Source organism: Heteronotia binoei, chromosome 6 (assembly GCF_032191835.1).
Source record: "Heteronotia binoei isolate CCM8104 ecotype False Entrance Well chromosome 6, APGP_CSIRO_Hbin_v1, whole genome shotgun sequence".
Taxonomy (NCBI): domain Eukaryota; kingdom Metazoa; phylum Chordata; class Lepidosauria; order Squamata; family Gekkonidae; genus Heteronotia; species Heteronotia binoei.
In genome coordinates, this window is record NC_083228.1 from 38,815,235 (window position 1) to 38,836,369 (window position 21,135).

At 43.2% G+C, this 21,135-nt stretch overlaps 1 protein-coding gene across 1 annotated transcript; it reads right to left on the reverse strand.

Moving 5' to 3' along the window:
- Nucleotides 1-879: 879 nt before the first annotated feature.
- Nucleotides 880-20,876, reverse strand: ANKRD1 (ankyrin repeat domain 1). The gene is made up of 9 exons (XM_060241305.1): nt 20,750-20,876; nt 17,837-18,016; nt 10,060-10,197; nt 9,840-9,947; nt 6,462-6,560; nt 5,106-5,204; nt 4,849-4,947; nt 3,492-3,590; nt 880-1,858 (listed from the first exon to the last, which is right to left on the reverse strand). The coding sequence occupies exons 1-9, from the start codon at nt 20,774-20,776 to the stop codon at nt 1,748-1,750; spliced, it is 960 nt and encodes a 319-aa protein (XP_060097288.1). The 5' UTR covers nt 20,777-20,876; the 3' UTR covers nt 880-1,747.
- Nucleotides 20,877-21,135: the final 259 nt, after the last annotated feature.

Consider the following 21,135-nt stretch of genomic DNA (forward strand, 5'->3'; position numbering starts at 1 on the left):
CATGTTAACATCAGTGGGCAGGGGAGGGGGGGACTGTGCTGCTAAGTGACTGCCATTTATAGCTTTAACCTCCTTCAAATTTACTTTGCCACAGATTGTCAGTGAAACTGTCTTGGATTTTGCAGAGCCCACACGGTTTTGCCTTTTCAAGTAAACTTACACTGTGTGATCCTGTACACAGTAACACCCTTCTAAATCTCATAAAACCAAGGAGCTTAGAAGGGTGTAATTCTGCTTAAAAATCTTTGGAAATATTTTTTGTATTGTTTCCCTTTTTGGTGTTAACCTTCACTTGCGAGTGTTACTAAGTAATCACGTGTGCTTTATGATTACAGAAAATGAAACACGGTTTGTGCTTGGTAACTTTCTGTGGACAGTTGCAGAATTGGAAGCTTGTCTGGAGGGGCCCATGGAGCTGCGGCCCTGGTTTGTGATGTGGCTTTCTGAAGCTGAGAAGGAGACCTTTGGAGGTCCTTCTCAGTCTAATAATCAGGTGACCAGTTTATAACTTTGAAAGTGGGAGCTAACGAAGAAGACCGTAGATTTATACCCCGCCCTTCTCTCTGAAACAGAGTGGCTTGCAATCCTATATCTTCTTCCCCCACAACAGACACAGGGTGGGACTGAGAGAGCTGTCTCAGAAGCTGCCCTTTCAAGGACAACCTCTGCGATAGCTATGGCTGACCCAAGGCCATTCCAGCAGCTGCAAGTGGAGGAGTGGGGAATCAAACCCCAGATAAGAGTCCGCACACTTAACCACTACACCAAACTGGCTCTATTAGCCATTAGGACGCAATGTTCTTTTGCGACGAAGCCTTGATGGAATCAGATTCTCCGTTCCACACAATATCTTGAGACAAATTAAAGAGGAGGAAAGGGGATGTTTGAAATCTTAAACAAGATTTAATACAAAAATGTGCACAAAGAGCTGTACAAATATACCTCATGTTTCCTTCCACTTCTCAGGCATTGAGAACAACAGTGTGTTCCCTTATGCGTCTTTTTCGCCCTACTCTCCTCTTACCTGCATAAACATTCCGTTTTGAAATCTCTAGTCCAAACCACCCTGCAACATTTGATTGAAAGACTTGGCTGTTGCTTCTCTTGAATTTTAACAAAAGAGAAGAACCATTTCCTCATTAATTCTCCTTAATTGGAGCTAACATTTTCTGCCTCCCCCGCTGTCTCTTTAGCTTTGGCTTCTAACAGGACACCAGCAAATCAGCAGAAACCGAGCAATGGTTCCAAAAATTCTTGAATGAAAAGAGCGCCTGACAGGAAGCTACTAATATGCTCTGAACTGCTGGGAGTTTTTTTAATTTAAAAAGCAGTTTTAATGCTCCTGGCTGATTTTGATTAGCACATCAGTAACCCAAGCTCTCTTGCTAACTGTGGTGCCAACTTGACTTGCTGAAAAGATCAACAGAGAATAACAGCCAATGAAACACTATCGAAGAAGGGGAGAAGGAGAAAGGAATGGAATACAAAATATAAATAGGAATAAATAAAGCAACTTGAAATCCGCAGAATTCGAATGCTCAAGCAGTGCCTTTGAAAATGGTTTTGTCCTCGGTTGTTTTTTTGTTTTGTTTTGTCCTTTCTGAATTTTAACAAAGGCAGCTTTACATAATCCAGCAAAATAAACACTTGTTTAGTTCCCTTTGTAATGTTGCTGCTCCTTCATGTTGATAATAGTGCCACTTACAAGGATGTTGTCAGTCCTCTTGATGTTTGAGTCTTAAAGAGTTCAGAACGTGTCTATAGGGGAGCTCTTGTACGAGTTCTCCTTTAGGCTGTTGAAGATTTCTTTGGTGCCATTTTGCCATTGCAGAACAAGATCCATGGGAGTTTTCCCTTCCTGTAGGAGGGAACACAAGAAAATAAGATTTAACCTTCCAGCTGTAGTTTAACTTACAACTTTAACTTAAAACTTGCTGTTTTGTTTTACCGTGTTTCAAAAACTTGGCCACCTTTCTGAGATGATGGTGAGAAACAATGAACAATATGTTGGCTGAAACCCCTCATGAGCATTGACAAGATAGGTCAGTTTCTGCCTTTACACTGGGTTCCCACCTACCTCTATCCATTCCTGTAGCACACTCACCTTCACACTGTCCTGACCATCAGTCAGGTTTGCTAGCATAAATGTCCAAGACCAGGAAGTCAGCAGGGTAGCAAAATATACAGGGTACAATATAGCAGAAGTTACGGTATTTAAAATTAGAGCCCAAATTAAACGAGATCTAGATGCTTTTATGGATAACCAATTTTTGCTGTGGTTGTGGTTTGAGGGAGAGGGGTCTTTAGCCCTCCTCCCCCAACATTTCCCCAGTCTTAAAGCTGCTGTTTTGCCCCATTGGGGGAAGCATACAGGTTCACATCTCCCCAATCCAAATGAGATCCTTCAGTTGTTTCCTCTTGTAGCTAGTCTGTTTCAGTTCTGAATCTCACTGATATCAATCACACTTGCAAGTCACAAATAAGTTTCACTGTATTCATTGCAATTCAATTAGGACTGATTCAGGTGCAGGAAAATTGCTTTGCTGGGTTTCATGTAGTTTGACATGTTGCTTAAGGGTTACTAGCCTGCTCCAGCTATTTTTTGCTCACATTACACACAATTTATGGTTGAGAGGAGAGAAGCCACACTTGCATGTGAATGCTGTGCATAGTAACCAGTGCAGGGATCAGACACTCTAGTGGTCCAAATTAGCTGCAAACTGATTAACTCTTGCTAGATTGTGTCCACCAGAGAAAACGCACAACGGAAAGGAAGGAGTGAAAGTGAACACCCTATTTTAAATAGACCTCCTTTTCTTCCCTTTGGCATGTAACACTTTGCTGAATGTTCAGATGGCTTTTTGTAAAAAATGAAGTATGCCATTAAAACATTAAATGGATTTACACAATTTAATACACCAAGGTTTGATTTAAGCCCAGTAACACCTTAGAGACTAAGAGAGCCAGTTTGGTATAGTAGTTAAGAGTGGTGGACTAATCTGGAGCACCAGGTTTAATTCCATTTCCTTCACATGCAGCTGCTGGTTTGAGCTTGGGTCAGTCAAATTCTGTCAGAGCTATTCTCTCAAGATCAGTTGTCAGAGCTCTCTCAGTCCCACCTACCTCACAGGGTGTCTGTTGTGGGGAAAGGAAGGGAAGGAGATTGTAAGCCACTCTGGACTCAAAGTGAAGGGCGGCATATAAATCGCCTCTTTTTCTGAAGAAGATTTCAGGGTATAAGCTTTCGAGAGTCAAAGCTGCCTTTGTCAACAAGGTGCTACTGGTTTGAAATCTAGCTGTTTTACTGAAGACCAACATGGATACCTCCCTGAAACTAGATTCACCAGAGTTATTATAATTTCTAATTTGCAGACTGAATTAATCTTGTATTTTACTGTGCAGTGCATCCTATACAGCTTTCTGTAGCATCTATTCAATTTCCACCAACATATTTTCTACATTGTAATATTAAAGACTGGTGGGCTACTTACAGTATTCTTCACATTTAGGTTGGCTCCATACATAATCAGAAGTCGGATCATTTTGTAGCGATTCAGTCTCACTGCATCGTGCATTGGAGTATCTCCTTCCTAGAACAGAACAGATGGAATGAACAGGATCTGCTTGCAGGCATCCTCCTGGAAACACTTGACCCCTCAGGCAGTATTTTCCACCCAAGTGCCACAGTGCTGAATTGCCTTGGGTGGAGGGCAAGTGGGTTCAGTGCTATTCCCATTCTCTTGATCTGCATTCTCTGTTTGAGGGGCGCTCTTGGTCTCTCAGCAGTCAGCACTACCCAGGTTGCCTGGGAGAGGGAGCAGCTGTTAAACTAGCAATAAGTTAGTGATAATAGCCTTTGGCCTGACCTGCAACTGAGTGTGATGTTAGATGCTCTGCATAAATCTCATAAAGGCTTTAAGTAAACATTGACACAGTCACTCATGGCTAGTAAAAAGGTAAGAAAGAGGAAGCAGGGTTTTATATACTGATTCACTGTTTCTTCTACAGCTTGGGTATGTGAGCTTGTAAACTGTGTGTGTGGATTCATCATTTTTGAGTAGCTTCTTGTAAGGCCAATTGACTTTAGCGGGTGGGTAGTGGGTGGCTTGCTGGCCTTTTGAATGTGGGGGCAGGGGTGGCCAAAGAGAGCCCCAGGTGAGTGAGGCCTGCTTGGACTGACTGGATCTCTAGCCAGCCCAAGCAGGCCTCACTCACTCGGGCCCTCCTTTCTTGAGTCGGGTTGCTTTTGGCTGGTGGGGGGCAGCAAATGCTAATGAGTTCTGCTAATGAGCTTCACCACCTATTTTTCTACAAAACGACCCCTGCTCTCATCCAATTACTAACCAGAACTGACCATGCTTAGCTTCCAAGATCTGACAAGATTAGGCTAACCTTGGAGCATCCAGGTCAGGGTTTCTCCCTGCTCACCTGTATAATTCTGAATGCTCTACCCTTATAAATGCTTTCCCTGTTTCCTAAGCTGAACCGACATCCAGCAGCTTTTCTCTAGGTACAAGGGACAGGAAATCTTGCTTAATTTCCTCTCTACTGCATTATCTTCCATTGCATAAGATAAAGTTTTTTATTCATATGGGCCCTACAGTCCTTAGCATAACTTTTTCAGGGCTCAAAAGGGACTCCTTCTTCTTGCAGTCAAGTGGGTAGAATCCAACACTGAGTTAGAACTTTTTTCAAGGGCTTCTCTGTTTCAGCCTTCCTGTATACCTCTCAAAGTTGTCTCAATCCTATGTGGATGTTGTTTGACGGGGCTAGTGTTAAGAGAAAGTAGAAATGCCTCATGGGAAGGGGTTCACCGGAGTGGCTGCCTGTGGGCTGTTACTGACTTACTCTGTCTTTGGCATTGAGATCTGCTTCACAGGCAATGAGGTGTTCTCCACAGTCATACTGGCCAGTTCTCACTGCCACGTGCAGAGGTGTGCTGAGCAACTAGGGGAAGAGAAGAAAGCATCATCAAGAGAAGCAGGGCAGTTGGTTCCAACACAATAAAAACCTTTGACCTAAAACAGAGTCACATAGAAGCAGTTACCAAAGGAACGGGATGTGGGGGAATTCCACATTGTATCCTGTGATAATATAAAGGCTACCTTGTCTCTGGCATTTCTGTTTATTCCTTTGTTTAGCAAGTACTTCAGGACTTCCAGACTTCCACCACGACATGTCCAATGAATAGCTGTTGATTCAAGCTGTGCCCAAGGAAAAGAATCAGATTAATGGAGATTAAATGGCATTCAAACAATGTATGTAGAAAAGCACCTTTAACAGAAACCCAAAGCAGCCATTTTCTCCAAGGAAACTGATCTCTGTTGCCTGGAGATCAGTTCTAATTCCAGAACTCTCCAGGTCCCACCTGGAGGTTGGCAACCTTGTCAGAGGAAGTGGCTCTTCAGGATCTCCAACAAGGGTCTTTCCCAGACTTGCTATCCAAGTTCCTCTAGATGGGGCTAAAACCTGCAGCTTCCTCCAAAGCAATAGATGTGCTCTGCTACCTAGCCAGATCCTTCTAATGCCAGGGAAGCTGCTGAATTCTGTCAGTAATTTGAAAAACAGGAGTTCTCGGCAGTCTGCACTCCAGATGCACTAAAAGCTACAACTGTTTGAGACTGGCACAAATAGCACATTAGTAAACAGCTAAGCCACCTGAGACCTCCTTTACACAAAACTTCCCTAGTGTAGTTATCACTCTTTCTGCCATAGTTCTAATGCTGCTATAAGAACTATTCTGCAGATGTGGTTTGCCTTCCTGATGAGTTTATAAAATCACACAAGCAACAGATCTCTGAAGGGGCCCATAAGCCCAAGAGAAGTAGACATCAGGGGGTGGAACTGTGGCTCAGAAGTAAAGAATCTGCTTTGCATGCTGAAGGTCCCAGGTTCTATCCCTGACCTGGCTACAGAAAGGTGACATGAAAGACTTCTACCTGAGACTGCTGCCAGTCAGGGTAGACAATACTGACCTTGATAGACCAGTTGTCTGACTCAGGCAGTTTTATGTGCTGCTTACGCTAGAGCAGGAACTCAGGCAGTTTTATGTGCTTGACTAGAACAGGAACAGCCAGGGGATGTAGAAAATACCTTGGTCTGGTCTGTTATGAACTGTGACTAGGACACTTTTCATCTTCAGAACACATGTTGCAAGCTAGAATGCTGTGACTTTCACACAGGTGCATGCATGCAAGCACTTGAGTTCAGCAACAGATAATGCAAAATTGAGGATTCCAAGACAAATATGTGAACTCTCTCCGTTGAAAGCCTAGCATCTGAGGTACCTGTGGAATTCCGTCTAGAATGGTCAATTTGGAATGCCTTTGATTGACGCGAATCATGAGTCACTGCCACAGGAAATACTGAGCATGTGTGCATGAGCTAACCCTGAGAAGTTGTTGCATGTCTTTCTGTGGGTCTAATACAAACACACACACACACACACAAAATATACATACCATATCTTGGAATTCAAGTTGGGCTCCAGCTTCTACTAACTTTTCCACCACCGCCAGGTGTCCTTCTGAGCATGCTCGATGTAATGCTGTGCGTTTGTACTGTGAATTGGAAGAGCAATAAATGGTTTACTTTTCCTTTTTTTAAAAGTGTCAGATATAAAATGTATCAAAAAGGGGATCTTCTAGCTCTTCGTTCTCATTGCATTAGAGCAGGGGTGGCCAACGGTAGCTCTCCAGATGTTTTTTGCCTACAACTCCCATCAGCCCCAACCATCAGCCATGCTGGCTGGGGCTGATGGGAGTTGTAGGCAAAAACATCTGGAGAGCTACCGTTGGCCACCCCTGCATTAGAGGAAAGCAAGCAGCACTTGGTATTTATCTAAAGCATTTGGAGTATTCAGAACCATTCTCCCCCACACACAATGAAGCCCTAAGTCTTCATCCCCTCTGAAACAAAGCCTACGAATGACATTTCCTTATGTTCACCTCTTGTCTCCTCTTCCTTCTGTCTCTGCCCTCTTTCCCTCTCATCTACTTGTATGTGATAAGCTCCTTAAGATGAGCATTTGCTTACATTGCTGTCTAAAGTTCCATGCACTCTCGTAGCGCTATATATAATTCCAGGAATTCTTACGCATTCCTGTTATTTCCATATGGCCATGAAGGCTGATGGCTGTGGATGACAGAAGAACAGTGGAAACCTATGCGGAGTTTCTCCAGTCCAAACCCATCGAAATCAGTGGGCTTAGACTGGCATCACTTATAGGGCTGCACTGTCAGAATTCCTGGTCTCAGGCCAGCTGCTGAGGTGAAATTTGGACCCAGGCACCCCAATGCTCTCGTCCCTGCAAAACACCAAGGGCACATTCATTGTGCCGGTTTGTTTTCAAGCAGTGATGCTTTGAGCCCTAAAATCTGCTTCTTTTCATAGTTGTAACCCTGCCAGATAATGTGCCAATTGTGACTTAAAAAAAAAAGAAAAAGCATGACTATCATCTCAGTTTGGTATTTGAGATTAATGTTCTTGGTCTCTTGAATTCCCAAGTAAGAGTTTCAAGATGGAGCTTACAAGTAACCACTTCAAAGGTGGCCAGATTTTGTGCTTTGGCTTCTTTAATAAGGTAGCACCTGCTCACATCTTTTTTAGTAACTATGCCCCTAACATGGATTTTAGTTTATAACAAGGTTGGTGTGTTTGCTTTCACTGGATGTGCACATTTCCTTATAAGTGTTGCTGACTGCTGATTTTGTTATTGCTGACCTATGACTAGTAAAGTATCTTTTTGTGCTGACTCTAACATGATATGTTTGGATGTGCTGTCAACTCGCAAATGACTTAATGGCAACCCCAGCAAGGGGCTTGCGAGGCAAGAGAGAAGCAGGGGTGGTTTTGCCACTGCCTTCCTCTGCAGAGTCTGCTTTAGGGGCTTCCCATCCAAGCACAGTCTCCAAGGGCCAGCCCTGTCACTAGGCAAACTAGGTGATTGTCTAGGGCACTGGGCTTCTGGGGGTGCCTGCATGTGACTTGGTGACATTCTCAGTGCGGGGTGGGGGCAGTGCCAGAAGTTAGCCTTGCCTAGGGTACCAGACAGTCTAGGGGTGGCCCTGCAGCCTCCAAGATCTGGCAAGATCAGGTTGTGCCACGCCACCTTCCCTCCCAACCCAAATGTTAGGAGAGCATCTCAGAACGAGAGCAGTCAAGAGCCAAAACAAAAGTGCTTTTGAGTAGCATTAGTTGAAATAGAAGAATGACACATATGCTTTGCGTTCTCCAGTTTAACTCAATCGGCTTAATTTTGGCATGACAGAACCCCAGATTTTATAGCTGCCCCAAAAATTTCTTGCTATTGTCATTGTCATTGCATCTGTTGTGAACACCATTTTATCACAGGAAGCCTTCGTTTCAATGGCATGAATATAATGGATCTCTTTATATCCATCTCTCTGGATGGAATGCAGCAAGGCAGTAAGACGCAACAGGGATGTGCTAAATGCCATGTTTCCCTCTCCTAGAATTTGGGGCGGTGGGGGGAAGCAATTCTAGGAGAGGGAAGCTGAGAGAATATGATATTCCAACAAACCTTTGAGCACTAGCTTCTTCCTTGCTGTCCCTGAGAAGACCAGATATAATCAATACCTATGAGCTTCAGCTGGTATGCTTAGTTCCTACCAAATATCTTGCTTTCATCTTGAAGAAACCAAGAGCCCAAATTGCCCCAATACCAAACTGGGAGGACTGAAGCCAGCAAATTTCAGCTCGTTGAAGCCTCGCGTGAAACAGGGCATTTAGCGCATCCCTGTTGCATCTTACTGCCTTGCTGCATTCCATCCAGATATTGGCTAACAGAGAAGAATTGGAGCACTGGACTCTGTTTTCACGGCATTGCACACAACTTCCTGACTCCATTCTCAAGGAACACACTGTCGGACATCAATATAGGACTGGTTGTTTCAGGAGTAGTTTATCTTGGCACTTTGTGATACACTGTATTGTCTATGAATGATTTGTTATATAAATAATTGAATTTCTAAGGATTTGAGGTTGATTTAATGTGAATGCCTGTGTGGCTCTCTCCTCCTGCTCTACCTTTTCACGTTACTCTATTTGGTTGCTATAACCTCCAGCTGGGGGGTGGAGATTCCCCCCAAATTATAACTGATCTCCATATGGCAGATATCATTTTCCCTGGAGAAAATGGCTGCTTTGAAGGGTGGAGTCTATGGTATTACATCCTACTGAGGTCCCTCCCCTTCCCAAACCCTGCCCTCCCCAGGCCCCACTCTAGGTATTTCCCAAGTGAGAGTTTGCAACCCTAGAACATGGCCATAAACAAACATGACTAATGAAATATATTTTATATATTCCTGAATATCTGTTTAAAGAGCTGATTAAAGCTATACTTCAGTATATTTTAAAGCTGTGGAAAAGCATAGGAAAAACCCGCTACGTCAGGGGTGGCCAACGGTAGCTCTCCAGAAGTTTTTTGCCTACAACTCCGATCAACCCCAGCCATCAGCCATGCTGGCTAGGGCTGATGGGAGTTGTAGGCAAAAAACATCTGGAGAGCTACTGCTGGCCACCCCTGCGCTACATAAGTTAAGAGGAAGCAGAATTTTTTGTTTGTTTGTTTAACTGCCGGTCTTTATATACAATTTTCTAAGAAAAAGATGTGCCCCAATTCAAACTGGTTTGATTGTCTGTTTCTTTTTCCAGGGACTCGTGGGGACTGTAGTTTTTTTTAGGGGAACACGAGGGGGACCACTCTTATCTTCAATACTTTTACCAAACTCCAGTTCCCAGGGGACTGTCATAGCAGATGAACTATGATTAAAACACATATGAATATTCTTTTGGTGAAATAGAAATGAACATTATACCTCATCACAAGCATCTGGATCCCCTTTGTCTGATAAATATTTTTCAATGACTAGCATCTTGTTTTCCAAGGCAGCCTTTAAAAACATAGGAATGTCGACAGGGCCTGTCTGATGGAGAACAGGAATAAGTGTTAGACCAGTAAGGGTTTTTTTTTTTTTTATGGAGGGGGAGGGGAAATATCATAAAAACAGCAATAAGATATTTTGTGACATAACTTACTATAACTTCTTGTTCCGGTTCCTTTAAAATAGGCACTTTGACTTTTTTGTATTTTTTCCTTTTCTTCAGTTGGATGATTTTTTCAAGATCTTCCAAGTTTTCAAGTTTTGGTCTCTCCTCTAGTTTCTTCTTCTTCAGCTGAATGAAAATAGCAAACATCTGATTGTCCAGAAACTAAGGCAAACATAGATCTCAGCGGGGCTTTCTTTATAGCAGGAACTCCTTTGCATATTAGGCTACACTCCCCTGATGTAGCCAACCCTCCAAGAGCTTACAGTAGGCCCTGTAAGAAGAGCCCTGTAAGCTCCTGGAGGATAGGCTACATCAGGGGGTATGGCCTAATATGCAAAGGAGTTCCTGCTACAAAAAAAGCCCTGGATCTCAGAGACTGCATACTCCCTAGGGTTGCCAGCTCTGGGCTGGAAAATACCTGGAGATTTTGGGAATGGAGCCTGAGAAGGATAGGGCTGGGGAGGGGCAGGACTTCAATAGGGTATAATGCCATAGACTCCTTCCAAAGTCACCATTTTCAACTGAGCTGATTTCTCTTGTCTGGAGATCAGTTGTAATAGTGGGAGATCTCCAGGCACCACCTGAAGGTTGGCAACCCTACCACTCCCTTAGAGTCCTCTTGCTAATTGTGTCTCTTATGTATGCTTTAATATGTTAGCCACCTTGGTGGCCCTTAGAGTTGCCAGGTCCCCTCTTAATTGCAGCAGGGAGATTTGGGGGGTATTCTGGGGTGGGCGGAACATCATGTGTGATGTCCCCAATGCAATGAGATCACCCGGAAGTGAAGTTATCATGCTGGTGATGTTGGAGGAGACGCTCTGGTTTTGAGGCAAAACTCTATGGGGGCTTTTTGCTTCAAAACCATAGAGTTTGCCCCCAAAACAGAGTGTCCCCACACAATGTCACTGTTTGGGGTTGGGGTTTCCAAATATGGGGGAACCCCCTCCGAGACCAGGGGGGGCTGGCACAAAGGCAGGGTATACATATTGTTTAACTACACAACAACAACAATAGCAGGTTTCTGCTTTGGATTCCAAGCTCTAGAGTGAGGTAAGGTCACAGAGATCCAACAGCAGGGTCTTCTCTGTGTTGATGGCAGTTTCAAAAATGGACAATTCCATTGGATGCTGCAGGTTCCACTTGTTTACTTTATAGTATGTGTGTGCATGTGCAAAAATATGTATTTCTGATATTGCGTTTCAGTCTACTCCATAAGTGACATTTTCCTATTGGTTTAGCTTGAAGGTCATTTTTAAAAAATTTGTAAAACATGGTAGTAAGTGACGGCATTGAGCAGACCCTGAAGACATTGCAGAAATACATGTAAATGGTTCATGTCTACAGACTGCAGCAGCAGTCCCCAATGCCATGGCACTCGCTGGCACCTTTCACAGTGCCTGCCAAGTGTTTCTAGAAAGTCGGCAGGGCAAAAGTGGGGCTTTTGCTCAGCAGGGCCTCTGATTGGCCTCTGGAGATCTAAATGGCTGTGCAGTGTTTTTAAAAGTTGATTTGGCAGCAGCTGCCACCACAGCACATGGATCTTCACTGTCTGACTGACAGGAAGCAGTGTGTTTGGAAGAAAATATTTTTAAACAATATGTTAATTTTAAAAGTCATTCTGTTAAATACAGCTTCTGCCTGAAACATTGAGGAGACTATTAGAGTTATGCATGATCTTGTTTCTGTGCATTTTGTGATTGGCTTTGCCTGTTGTGGTAGCAGTTTTGTGGCTGGCTCCTCCTTCTGCAGCAGCCACTTTGTACCCTTTGCCAGAATTCCAAAGGCACCTGCTGGCAGAAAAAGGTTGAGTCCCCCCCTGCATTAGAGAGATGTAGCTAAAGTATAATCTGGGGGGGGGGGGTTGTAGTAGGAACTTCTTTGCATATTAGACCACACACCCTTGATGCAGCCAATCCTCCAAGAGCTTACAGTAGGCCCTGTAAGAAGAGCCCTGTAAGCTCCAGGAGGATTGGCTACATCTGGGGGGTGTAGCCTCATATGTAAAAGAGTTCTTGCTACAAAAAAGCCCTGAGTATAATGAAGCTAAAGTATAATGAAGAAGTTACTGGTTACTTTGTGGTGTTTTGTTCTATGTAGCAGGTGGAACAACATTTCCACCCACATGATACCATTTATCCTTTTCAAAATGCTAAGGTTTAATGAATGACAAGCTGCCTGCTTTCTGCAAGGTAAGTTCACCGTGTGTTCAGGGACAGATCCTTTTATACAGAACAAAGCACGATTCCATACCAAAATGGAGCTTGATGCTCCAAGAACCCATCATGCCTGTAAATTGGCATCTCCTATCCCCTACTGTGGTCACCATTATTGTGGACTTCAGTTTCCCATGGCAAGTACAATACACAGGGTGGCTCTGTGATATGTAATCTGTGAGAATTAACCTTCAGAATGTCATCTTTCCCCTATCACAGCATAATTCTATGATTCTACCCAGGGCTTTTTTTGAGCAGGAACGCAGCTCCAGCTGGCTCGGCATCAGGGGGTATAACTAAAAATGCAAATGAGTTCCTGCTGCGCTTCACTTACAAAAAGGCCTGTGTGAAACTGGTGGCATCGGGGTGTGGGGGGTGTGGCCTAATATGCAAATGAGTTCCTGCTGGCCTTTTTTCTACAAAAGAAGCCCTGATTCTACAATGGTTTTATGAGGACTGGGTGTGCTGAATGAGATAATCTGATCCCTGTAAAATGTGGAGACATCGTAATGCCACTGCTCCTTGAACTGTGTGAAGCCAACAAATGATTAAGGAACAGCCTACACATACTGTAAAGTGTTACACGTTTGTTAAGATTCACTGTAGTTAGAATTCTTTAGGGATAATCATCAAGCAGTATTAAAATCATGTTCGTCAAACAATGTGGCATCCTCCTGACTGACTCTAGCAGGATTGTTCACAGAACAAGATGCTTGTGAGTGTGAATGTGTGCGAGAGAATCTGTCTCCAAATGTTAAATGATTATTTCACGTTGGCAGATAAACCTCATCTATTTTTAAGCGACTCACGATGAAGTCATTTCACTTGACACCTTTGCTACACCTCATTAAAGGGGGAGGGAGAAAGATCTCAAACCTTTAAAAAAATGTGGGATTTGGATCTGTTCTTAGATGTAACACTGTGTTGTAATTCTACGTCTGAATAATCCATTCGCACTGAAGCTGTAAAATGCTAATTTTCAAGCTCCAGATAATCTGTTACTTCAAAGTGAAAGTATGTTAAACCAAATGTTACTAATACTTTCTCCATTTTTGCATATATTTTTCAGGGGAAGGCTGGCACACTTATTTCTGCAGGCATTAGTGCTATTCTCATCCATCACAAGAAAAATATTGGGTAGTGGGAAGAAAAATCATGATGATTCTATTACAAAATGTACTTATTGGTTGTGGGGTCCTAGTGTAATTGTGATGTAGATCCTGTACAGGCATAATGGTCTCATGTTCCATCCCCAGCATTTTCTGTTAAAAGAAAACACTTCTACACTTATAGGGGGCTGCTTTCAGACTAGATGGACCACTGTTGTGATTCATTGTTATGGCTTTCTACCTTCACATGACCTCACAGATCCCATATTTGTAATCGGCATAGAGTTTGGCTTGTTCTAATGAAGCTCTAGGGCAGGGGTGGCCAAACTGTGGCTTGGGAGCCACATGTTGCTCTTTCACACATATCATACGGCTCTTGAAGCCCCCACCATTCCATTGGCTGGCTTGGAGAAGGCATTTGTCTCTTTAAATCACTTCTCCAAGCCAAGCCAGCCAGAGCTTGGGAAATGCATTTAGAGTTGGTTTCTTTCCCCCAACTATTTTCCTTCCTCCCTCCTTCCCGTCTTTCCTTCCTTCCTTCCTTCCTTCCTTCCTTCCTTCCTTCCTTCCTTCCTTCCTTCCTTCCTTCCTTCCTTCCCTCCTTCCCTCCTTCCCTCCTTCCCTCCCTCCTTCCTTCCTTCCTTCCTTCCTTCCTTCCTTCCTTCCTTCCTTCCTTCCTTCCTTCCTTCCTTCCTTTTTTGTGGCTTTCAATCATCTGATGTTCATGCCTTGTGGCTCTCAAACATCTGGCATTTATTCTATGTGGCTCTTATATTAAAGAGCCTGCTCTAGGGAAATCTCAAGGATGGAATTGGATGGTAGGCCTATTCTGTGATGTTGTCTATTCATTATAGCCAGTTATAGTTAGATTTGTAGGGGTTTTTTCCATTCTAGATGGATTTGAGAGAGGTGAAAGCTTTCCTGTGTCCAGTCCCTGCTTTGCCCTCTCTCTGCCTTCACCCACGTAAAAGCTTTGCACAAAGAGATTGTGGAAATTCTGGCATTGTTTCATTTTTTTAATTGTAATTTGTCTTACTGTTTGATTATATTTTTAAAAACCAAAAATAAATTACATTTTAAAAATGCAGCTGCTCTGGCACACTATTGTGTGTCTGCTTCTAGCACTGGTACAGCAGCCTGGACTTCATAAGGATCGTTCTAAAGGGCTATTAGCCATAATGGGTAAAAACAGACCTTCCGTGTGCAGAGGTGAGATATCTTTGGTTCGCCAATGTTAGCAAGGGGTGTTTCTGTGAGGCACTTGGCTGGTCACTGCAGGGAAAGGATTCTAGGCTAGATGGAACTTGGATTGTTTCAGCAAGTTTAATTTTACCCACTCGCAAATTTGGACTGGATCCAAATATGAACTTTGTGAGAATTGCGGTGGGTTTGATATACATTGGAGATTTTTGGTTCCGCTCATTTGCAGCTTGAGCACGAGCCTTGTTGGAATATTTATTTATTTATATTGATGAGATATACACATACACGTGTATTGCTACACTTTGTGAATGTTTCTATTTTTGTATTTTCTGAAACACTTTCTAAAAAAGTAATTTTATTACAATTTTCCAGAAATCCATAGCCGTGTGCCTTTCTTTTGCATGTTGGTGGTCTACTCCATGGTTTCCTCTAGGATGCTGCACCTTAAAGACTAGCAAAACTTGTGGTAGTGGATGAGCTTTCGTGAGTCACTACTCACTTTTTCAGTTACAGATCTGAAGAAGTGAGCAGTGACTCACGAAAGCTCACAGCATGCTCCAAATTTGTAACACTTTACAGTAGTACAAGATTCTTGCTCTTTTCTAATGATTGGGTTTGCCACTGAATCTTGGTACCCAGTTCTGTTGTTCACCAGCCTAGGCTGCGATCATATTATTACATCATTGTTGTCAGCAATTAAGCATACTGCAGTCTTGTCACAGAAAGAGTATACAGAGCACAACTGTGTTTGTGAACAGTGCTTAGGGGAACTGGAGGGCTGGGATTTTAGGGGGGTTGTTTTTAGTAAGGCATGTCGAGCCTGCAAAATAAGGAGGGTCTCATTTATGCAGCCTTCTCAGCATCAAGCGCTGGAGGATGAGCAAAAGGCATGAGACAAGTATGTGAGAAATGGTAAGCGTGAAATTCAGGATAGGGAGAGGCTGCCCTTGCCACTTGCTATGATGAAGACAGGGAAGCAGATTGCTTGGCACAAAACCACAGCAAACTGACAGGAAGGCATTTGGGGTGGAGAGGTTACACTGGGATAATAACTACTCCCAGCCACTGTCTGAATAATTGATCCATAAGAGAAACTCAGTTTGGGTACTCGCATATGGTCAGCCAATTAACAGTGCAATCCTATGCAGGGTTTCAGTGAGCTCGCATTGGAGAAACTCTGCATAGGATTTTAGTGTAAGACCGATTCCCCACTAGCCTCACGCTCCTGTTCTCTGCGGGGCTTCCGTCAGATTTCACACTATCTGCCCCGGGGCTGCAACTCACTTCGCCTCTTTCACACGGAAAATAGAAATCAGTTTTTAGAGGATCTTGTTTGCTGCGCGAAAGAGGCAGAGCTAGTTGCAACTCTGGGGCAGATAATGTGAAATCCGACAGAAGCTCCGCAGAGAAGAGGAGAGTGAGAGCGGCATAAGGCTAGTGGGGAATCAGTCTAAGTTTCTGGTTAGGAAGATATAAGTGGCTGCTTTACACTAAGTCAGATCAAAAGCAGGGCCAGCAACACCCAGTTCAGAGACCTGACCATTTGCTACTACTAAAAAGCAACAAATTTATTAACTTCGTTATAAATCAGAAAGTGTCTGGAGGGGAGGGGGGAGCTCAGACACCAAGATGTCTCCATCCATTTCTGACCAATGATCCTCCTACCCCAGAATGTTAAGCCATGTCTAATAGCCATCTTCCAAACTCTCTCAAAAGGACTTCTTTCCCAACCCTGCAAATTGGGATCTCCTCTGTGGAAATACTTTAGGATTAAATCTGGAACACCATGTATGCAAACTATGTTCATTACTGAGTAAGAAATAGCCCATCAATATATCTAATACTCAGCATGGCCAAATTGGTGGATACCTAAATCCAGAGATTGGAGCCATGAACAGATCCTTCTACAAACCTGTAACCACCCTCCCCCAGGTTTGCATATAAATCTGAAATCAAATACACATACACATTGGGGAGCTAAAAATACTAGAAGTAATCAAAGTACCTTTAAGAAATGCTCTCTCATGGGCGATTGTGGGAGTTTCTAAGCAGCCGCAACAGTATTGTGAGCCTTCAAGCCTTACTAAAAGACAGGGGGGAGAGGGGATAGGGGAGGACCCTTTCCTGGCTGTTTTAGTCTTTGAGGAAGGGCTCATCACAGCCAGCATCAGCAACACATTCTTTGCAACCTGTTAAACACCTAACTTACATGATTCATCTAAGGCTGGCTGCTCACTAGTGTTCAGTAGCAGCCATCCCATGAAAAGAATTGTGGTGTGGTGCTTACCTTTTCAGACTAGGAGCTCAGAGACCCAGGTTCAAATCCCTACTCCAGTATGAAAGCTTACTGAGTGACCTTGGGCCAGTCATACACTTTTACCCTAACCTGTCTCACAGGGTTGTTTTGAGGACATCATAGAGCAGGTGAGAATGATGTAAACTGTTTTAGGTGCCTATTGTGGAGACCAGCAGGGCATAAATGAAGTCAATAAATGTCACTGAAGGGGGGGAGATAAAAAAATAGGTTTGTGGGTGGGTGAAAAGGAGAGGAGGAAGCAGGGAAAGGTGAGGATATGAGGATTGCCAGGAAGAGGGAAAGCAGAAATGCTACAGAGAAAGGAATACAGGGGGAAATGACATACCGCTGTAAGTCCTTGAGGGTTCCCCACCACAAAACTGGATCATAGTTTTTCCCAGACAAATAAAGGGGGAAGGAAGGAGGGAAAGCTGAAGTCAGGGACAGATAAAGGGAGGTTTGCTGATGAGTGGGAAAGAAAGAAGGAAAAAAGGGGGAAAGCTGTGGGGGTATGACAGAAGGGAAAGAAGAAATAATGGGGGAGGAGAAAATGATATATCCTCCCAGATCCTTGCAGGTCCCCCACTTTTCCCCTCCAATTTCTTCCAGCTCATGGTTCTCTGGTTATAATTAGCTGGTGCTGAGAATCTTAGGACCAACTTGTTACTATCATATGACTGTACCCATAGGCAAAGGGAAATTTTTCTCTGGTTTCTGAAGTATATCTACCAGAGCTGCCTTGAACCCAAAGGCAAAGCAAAGGAAAAACATTTAAAAATAAATAAATAAATGTTCAGACAAGGTGAAAGCATTTTAGTAAATACATAAATAATTGTTCACAGTATTATCTGAAAGGTGAGTTCTTACCAGAGTTAATCAGTGAGTTAACTACAGAAGCCTAAGAATACATACAGTCAATAAAGGGGTTTTGTTGTTGTTTTTACCTGTGCTTCTAGTTCTTTTTCTTCTTTGTAGGTCATATTGCGCCGTGTGAAGGAGTGATCTGTAAGCGTCTTCAAATCTTCTTGTTTTTCTAATCTCACAGCAGCTTCATATTCTCCATTTTTGAAACCCTCTAGAAGGAAATCTCCAGTTTCTCTGCCATCTGCCTTCTTGCCTGTTACCTGTTGAAGGAAAAGGGTACCTGAAATTTCAGAATTCCAAGAACAAGCAGGGCTTTTTTTGAGCAAGAATGCTGTTCCAGCTGCCTTGGCATCAGGGGGTGTGGTCTAATATGGAAATATGTTCCTGCTGGGCTTTTTCTACAAAAAGCCCAATGTGAAACAACGGTGACATCAGGGGTGTGTGGCCTAATATGCAAATGAGTTCCTGCTGGGCTTTTTCTACAAAAAAAGCCCCGAGGACAAGCCTTGTCCACTGTCAAACTATGTAGTGAGAAAACTCATGAGCAACAGGGAGGGAGGGAATATGTTGGAATGGAGGTGAAATGATGAAAGCATGGATGATCAGGGATTTGAGAAAGCCAACTGGCTGGACCACTTTGAAGACAAAGAATGTTGTTGACGAGCATTCCAAATTCTCAGGGAACAAAGTGCTCTGAATGTTTGCAGTCTGGCTTTTGTGAAGAAAGGGAAAGGTATCCGTTTAAAACCTCATACATCTCTTGACAGGGGAATTCTGACAGTTGTGGTATCTGCTGTCACTTTGCTGCATTGTGACCTGGCAACTCTACAGAGAGCAATGGAGGTCAGTAAGTAATAGTGGGCAGCTGAATTTCATGTATTGTTTTGACCAACCAACCAATTGTTTGGCTGCAGGTTTCTAGTAATATGTAATCGATGAGGGAATAAATTAGAAAGGACATTTGTATATAAGAACTAGGGGGGGTTCCTATTGTGGAACACACAGATTTTTTTGGGGGGGAGGGGGAGGCAGGGGAGTCTTACATGGAAGCTTTGCAGTGTAAATGGATCTAGGTAACATAAGGTAAGATATTGATTAGAGATAACAAAAAAAATGTTTGGTCAAAGCTGACTAGTCCATTCATTTAAAATTGTATTACTCTGTTCTGCACTATGAGTATGCTGCGGTCATTCCATGCATCTGTCAGCCTGCACATCCAGCCCATTCCACGGGCTCCAATCCAGCTAAAATTAGTCAGGGCTAAGTCTTGTTGTAATCAAGGAAGTCAGTTATCCAAGATCAATGTAAATTGCATTGCTTTCAGTGACCAAGCTCCTATGTGGTACTGTATCCAAGCACTTACAAGAGTACAGTGGGATGTTTTATTCTGACTCGCCCCCTTTGAAATACCAGCCTCAGTATCAAAACTCCTCTTCATTTCAAAAGAAGTTTGCTGTGAGGATGCTCTGTCTGAGAAGCATAAATCAGAAGCTCCCTTAGGCATGCAAAATCAATGTTATTGTTCTTATGATCCAGACAATTTTGTTTCTTCGGAAGCCACATAAGTATTAGTAGTAGAAGTCACCAAATTTCATTAAGATCTGATTTTTTTTTAATCTTAACTCATTCCAATTGCTAAAGTCAATAGAAAATAATTCCGGTTCATATCCAGGAACACTTGATAAGCCATTCTATTCAACCAGTGCAAATAATAAAAGTCCAGCTCTTACATTTATCTCATGCTAGAGGAAATTGCTGCAGAATAGTTATAGGAAATGTGCTCATTGATCTACCTAGCCTGGATTGTTAGGTTAGCCTGATTCATCAGATCTCAGAACCTAAGCCAGGTCAATTTTGGTTAGAACCTGGCTGAGAGATCACCAATGAAGTCCGGCGTTGCTACTCAGAGGCAAGCAAACCACCTCTGAACATCTCTTGCCTCCGAAACACTACAAGGTTTCCATAAATCAGCTGTGACTTAACAGCAAAATAAATAAATAAACTCACCAGGCTGGCAAATAACCTATTCAGAAGACTAACATCTTGCATTTCCCCCCCTTGCCTTTAAAAATATCGTCATAAACATTACAGAAGCCCAGTAAGTCATTCAGCTCCTCTCCCTAGACTTTGGTGTCCTGCCAGAACTGCTCCCAGTTACATCTGAGGTAGGTTTGCCTGTTTTGCACCGTGTAGGTTTAGTTGGAAATACATTTGCAAGATTCAAGAATGTAGGTGCTAATTCAGAGTGAAATAGAACATCCCCATCACTGCATCCTAATCACCCTGTAAAGATCCATTGGGCCAAAAGCTGGATGCAGATCTAATAAAAATGTTTTCCCTGACTCATAGTGGGGCAGGATCTAGCCTTTTTGGTTTTGCCATACATAGTTTATAGAGCCAACTATAGCATGATAGCTAGATTTGAGTCCAGCAGCACCTTAGAGACCAACAATTTTGGAGTATAAGCGATCAAGAGTCAAAGCTACTTCACGAGATACCAGCCATAGCATGATGCATTTTTGCACAGAGTCACACTTTCTTCATCTGTTGTTCTAAACCTAAGCCATTTTCTCCTGTAGCAACACTTAGAATTTTACAGCCCTTACCCTAAGGACTTAAAGCACTTAATAATATCAGCAATCCACACAACAGCTTTGTAAGGTAGGCTCCTACTGTGATTCTCAACACAAAGGGGGTTGTGGCTGTGGAGCAGCCACTGCCTAAGGCCACCAAGCAGCTCCCTGCCAAACTGAGATTTGAACAGGGTGTTTTGTCATAAACCACCACACAAGCTCACCAATACAAATGGCATCCCATGCCATAACCTGCTAATTTGTGGAACAAATTAAAAGTCAAACAGGCCAATCTCCTCTGAGCAGAGTGTAGTCCAATCCACAGAAGACAGCAGCAAGTACATAAAACTGTGCACAAATTCACTTGTGTGTTACCAAACCTTACAATAACAGTAGATGCAAAAGGTACTGAAGACTTACCAGCTCTTCTACTCTTAGCATCATCATGGCTGGTGCTATTGATGTGTCGTACTCCTTTAAGGAAAGATGCTTCCCAAGACTCAAGGCAGCTTTGCTGAGGCACGCCAGTCTAGTTTAGCTTATATATCTCTGGAAGAACTTCTGAATGAGATAATCTTCCAACCTGGGAATCCAAGTACGCCCTCAGCCGTGCCAGCTCTGAGCTAGGTGCTTTCTCATTCCAGACATGTTAACTAGCCAGATCTAGTGTCAAGGGTAGGAATTGGGAAGGGAGGGGGGAGAGGGATGAGTCTCGCAGTGTTACCACACTGCATAAGTGAATCGATGTGAAATGCAAGAGCTTCATTCCATTTGCAGTGACTACACAGCTCAGCAATGCCAGCCAT

Bases quoted from the DNA above. Each gene is read 5' to 3' on its own strand.
- ANKRD1 (XM_060241305.1), bottom strand. From the start codon at position 20,776: ATGATGATGCTAAGAGTAGAAGAGCTG. The intron at 6,561-9,839 runs GTATAATGTTCA...TCCAATTCACAG, and splicing joins ATCCAGATGCTTGTGATGAG to TACAAACGCACAGCATTACA. The intron at 3,591-4,848 runs GTAAGTCAGTAA...GTTCTGTTCTAG, and splicing joins ATCTCAATGCCAAAGACAGA to GAAGGAGATACTCCAATGCA.